The following is a 4,716-nucleotide window of genomic DNA, read 5'->3' as shown; positions in this document are numbered from 1 at the left end:
AGATCCCTGTACAAGCAGAAATACAAACACGCTGAAACATTCCAAGATACAGCTGGAACTTGGGAGAGTTGCAGTTTGTGAATGTGTTGTAAACTAACACACACACACACACACACACACACACACACGACTGAGAGACGAACTTCCGTCCTAAGGCAAGTATAGAGGGGTTCTCGAAAACTGCTCAGCTGAGCTTGAATTCTGTTAGTGTGTTGTAGTGTGTGTTTGTGTGTTGGGGTGGGGGGGTGCTCTGTGTGGGTCAACTCAAAATGTTCAACTTGGATACACACACTTGACACTTGAAAGATTAAACACAACACACACCACACACACACACACACACAACACACACACACACACCACACACCACACACACACACAGGCAGAGAAAGAAAGGAAAGCAGTGTGCAGATCTCTGCAGCTGGCTGATTGCCAAAGGGCTTCACTTTGAAGATGTCCCTGAGAGAGAGGGAGAGAGGGGCGAGAGAGGCGAGAGAGAGGTAGAGGAGACATTGGGGGTGAGAGAATGAAAGGATGGCGGAGAACGGGGAGGAAAAATGGCGAGTTGTAGGAGAGAAAAGAGGAAGTAAATGCTCAAGGGTACTGCGTCCCCCAGAGAGAAATGGAAGATAGACTGATGCTATCTCTCCTCCCTTTTCAGTGCTCATATACTTCTTTTTTTCCTCCATAAACCTTTCAGATGGTTCATGCTGTAGCGCGTTCTTCCTAAACAAAGTCATGTGAGGGAGGAGGGTCTACGCGCTGAAGCCTATGTGTAGACTTTGAATTGAATTGTCTATATGGTACCTTGCACTTTCTTAGGTCAGCTAACCTACATCTACTCCCTGTAGAGCTCGATATATATATGGACTTTCTGAGGCCATCCAATCTATATATCTGAGATTTATTGGCAGAAATTGATCATTTATAAGTCTTTTTCACCTGAAAACAAGAATTGTTTTGCTTTCGTGAAACCCCATTAGCTTTTGACGAAAACTTCCAGGTTGGGCCTAAAAAAAAAAAAAAAAAGATACGTCCTCCCTGCAGCATTCCATAATAGTACATTTTAAAGGGTAAATCTCACTGGAAATTAACCATAGAACTTCCTCAAACCTCGCAACTCATAAAGGCGAATGTGCACTGACAGTTAAGTTACAGAGAGTTGAGCAAGTAATGTTAGCGTTAGCAGCTAATGCTACTTCTAGCTAACTCCTGTGTATTACGGCTCATGTTTGCAACCATTTGTAAAATTTCTAAAATAAAAATGTAATAAAGAATTATTATTTTATAATACGAGTGTTCTAAAATAAATCACAGCATATCTAACCCTAATCGCAGTACTAATTGACAGGAAACATCAAATTAAGTAGTGTAAGACGAGCCTGTGCTAAAATACACTGTCCCTAATGACTCATTTACATGCTGTAATTTATCTGGCGTTTATTGGTAATCCTTTTGTTTCAGTCTATGTAAGCCTTGCAACAGTGAAGCTTTCTTCAACCATATTTATGTCAGCAGATTGAACTCCAATTAAAAACGCATTTTCAAAACATATCTTTATAGCATTTCTTTACTGCAAGATATTAGCGAACATATGTCAGTGCTGATACATCTGAGACAAGCTCAAATCTGTGTATATCAGTCGTGCCTGGCATTTGTTAATTTTGCCCCTAAACTTTCACAAACTCTCAACATTTGATCATCTTTATTATTGTTCATATTAATTCTTTACCATAATTATGTAAACTCTTTGTCTGTGTGTTAGTATTCTTCCTGCTTGCTATTTTGTGCAAAAGGCTTTTTATTGTGAAGCACTTTGTAGTTTATGTTTTTAAAAGTGCTGTATACTTATATACCAAATTCCTCCACCTTTCCCCCCATTCCTCTGTTTTGTTTTATCAATTACGACTTCCATTTCCTCCCCCCTTCCTTTTGTATCTTCCTCCTTCTGCTTTCCTTTCCCCACTTTCCCTTTTCCTTCTTGTCTCTCTCCACGTTGCTACCATTTCTCCCTCTCCACTTTACCCTTTGTCCTTTTCATTTTCCTCCTCAGTCCACTATACCACCTCCCTCTTCTTCTCCGGCCTTCTCCCTGCTCGTCGCCTCCATCTTCTCCCTCCTCTCCTTTCTGACGCTCCTCTTCCTCCTCCCACTGCCTCACTGTCTCTCACTTCCCAGTCAGATCAAAGAAAGTTAAGTAGGCCAGTGGCTGTGGTGGGCGTTAAAGGGCTTAAGGTGTGTGTGTGTGTGTGAGCATCTTTATTTTTAGGAAACTTATGTTGGATATCATTAACATTGTGTGGGTGGAAGATGTGTGTGTATAATGTGTCTATAAATGTACTGCTTGCATATTTCTATTAATAAAGGATTTCCAGGATAATTAAAATGGATTTATTCTCTAGTATCCGTTTAGATTGTTTTGATAGTGAATAACTGATTGAATGACTAGAAAATGGCTTTAAATTAATGATGAATCTTACTACAGTGTTTTCCCAACATTTAGTCCTCTGTTATGCTCTTTGTACACAGCATGGTTGTAGGAAATTGCATTAAATGAGCTCAATGTCTTAAAAAGAAAAGACTGCTTTATGAACAACAAGTAAGTAAGAGTGAAGTGTGGGACAGAATTAGAAACAGGAAGTAGTAGTCTGACCGTGCAGAGTGCAGTATTTAACCCTGTCAACAGAGTATTAAAGTAGGCAGAGCTGCTGTTTGAACTCATCCTTTTAATAATACCATACTGTAATGTATGGTAACTTCACTTCTGAGAATGACATCAGTTGCATTAAATACTACAGTACCCATGAGCCACTTTGGCCATTGCTATAGGGAAGACTACGGCTGAGGCGCGTTGGGAGCATAATCAGAATTCTTCAAACGAAACAGTAATAAAAAACAACACACACAGGCAGAACTGACCAGCTGTTTTACAAAACGTGTTCTATAAAGCGATATAAAAAAGGGTGGGACTTAGTAATGCTCAATTTTGGGGGTTCTGGAGAAATGTCACGCCCATCTCAGTGCTGGAAGTACCAGACGATTGTGATCATGTGATCAGCCACTCCGTGTTTTTCAGCTTTGATGAAGTACTCAATGAATGTTTTGTGGACAAATTAACAAAACACACACATTGACCCACCATTTTCTTGAAAGTCTATCTTGACTTTGTTAGACTCTGCGCTGGTGGCTCTGGTCCAGGCTTGCCCTGGCTGCTGTTTAGTCCACGCGGTGATGTCGCACCAGTAGAAACCTCTGTCAGACAACTGGACGCCAGCAAGGCGAAACCGAAACTCTGTCGGGCCAGACTTGGTCAGAACCAGACTGTCTCTGAAGAGAGAGAGGTGAATACATTTCAAAATAAATCGCAGACTCCAGCGCGTCCCTGAAAGGTTCATATGCGTGAATGCAACCAGGTACGTACCTCCTGTTGGGGTCTGTGGCTCCTCCATGCTGCAGGACGTTGTCAGGGCTGAGAGTCATGATGGTTCTCACGCTGCTCGCCACGGTGTCCTGTGATTGGATGAGCACCGAATAGCCCACCTCCCCGAGGTTCTCAGTGGTCACGGTGCAGCTCATCTCAAAAGTAGCCCCGCCTACAGAGGCTTCGCGGATGTGCTTGGCCACGACGTTTAGAGAGGGACCTGAAAATGTCATCAGTCCATCAGTGAACCCCTCATTCAGCCCCGCCGCGGGGGGGAAATCCCCGAGACTGGGCAACAGGAAGTGATAAGCGATGACACTGTGAACTTACTCTGATTCAAAGCAGGCTCACACACACATACACCCAGCAATGCGGTTACATCATGGCTCAATTAGCTAAATTGAGGGCACCAACATCAGCATGTAGGATAGAGACAAAGTGTGTGTGTGAGTGTGTGTGTGCGTGTGTGTGAGCTGGGAATAAGAGAGACAAGAGATCTGTTGTTGTGTTCACGATGAAATTCTGGGTACGTAGACATTAGAGCTTATTCATAAAACTCAACAGCAGGGTTACTATGCCTGGCTGGCAGGGTACTCGAGTTTTATTAATCATGAATGTGAGGTAATGGTTGCGCTGTTCTGAATCCCTCCCAAAAGTACCTCATTAAAGCACAGAATACGACCTGGAGTAGTAGGATGAATGTAACATGCAGAGATAAGTATAAAAGGTGCCAAAAGGAGATGTTGGTTTCCCCCACAGCACAAAAAGAATTCATTTTCAGACCAGTCTGTGTGTCACCTTTAAGGGTAATGTGTTAAAGGGGGTGTATTATGCTTTTCCTTAGTTTAAAAAACATCTAAACTATCCATGATGGCAGGCTGACAATGATTATATATATATATATATATAAATAAAGAGAGCATTTGCTCTTTTTTTGGATTCAACAAATAACATCAATCATTCCATAATAAAATCCAGAAAAAATCATGACAAATGAGCACTGATGACAGCAGGGCAGATAAATAAAGCCTCCTTACGTTTGGTAACCCACTGTACTGTCTGCGGTGAGCTCTGGTGCTCAGCGGTCTTCACCAAGTCCCCCTGGCTGTTAACACTCCAAGCAGACACAGTGCAAACGTACTGGCCCATGTCGAACTCCTACAGGCAGAGGGAAAATGAGTCAGGGATCAACATCACTGTGATCGTTTTCAGTTCAGCTCAACCGATGTTTTCTAGCCGCGGGACAGAGTCACTGTTCTGTAATTCAACGTCTTTAGATATGATCGTTTTGCTTG

General features: G+C 42.4%; 1 protein-coding gene across 1 annotated transcript in view; it reads right to left on the bottom strand.

Moving 5' to 3' along the window:
* The window catches only part of LOC118340170 (prostaglandin F2 receptor negative regulator-like), a 9,221-nt gene that overhangs the window by 600 nt on the left and 3,905 nt on the right, over window positions 1-4,716 (bottom strand). Inside the window, exons 4-6 of the mRNA XM_035678041.1 lie at window positions 4,459-4,579; window positions 3,422-3,641; window positions 3,140-3,327 (exon numbers count right to left, since the gene is read on the bottom strand). Of these exons, the coding sequence (XP_035533934.1) occupies window positions 3,140-3,327; window positions 3,422-3,641; window positions 4,459-4,579 (529 nt within the window). The remainder of the gene's footprint in view (window positions 1-3,139; window positions 3,328-3,421; window positions 3,642-4,458; window positions 4,580-4,716) is intronic.

This window comes from Morone saxatilis, unplaced genomic scaffold (genome assembly GCF_004916995.1).
Source record: "Morone saxatilis isolate NCDOM2014 unplaced genomic scaffold, NCSU_SB_2.0 Contig6, whole genome shotgun sequence".
NCBI lineage: Eukaryota > Metazoa > Chordata > Actinopteri > Moronidae > Morone > Morone saxatilis.
This window is presented reverse-complemented; position numbering and strand designations above follow the sequence as displayed.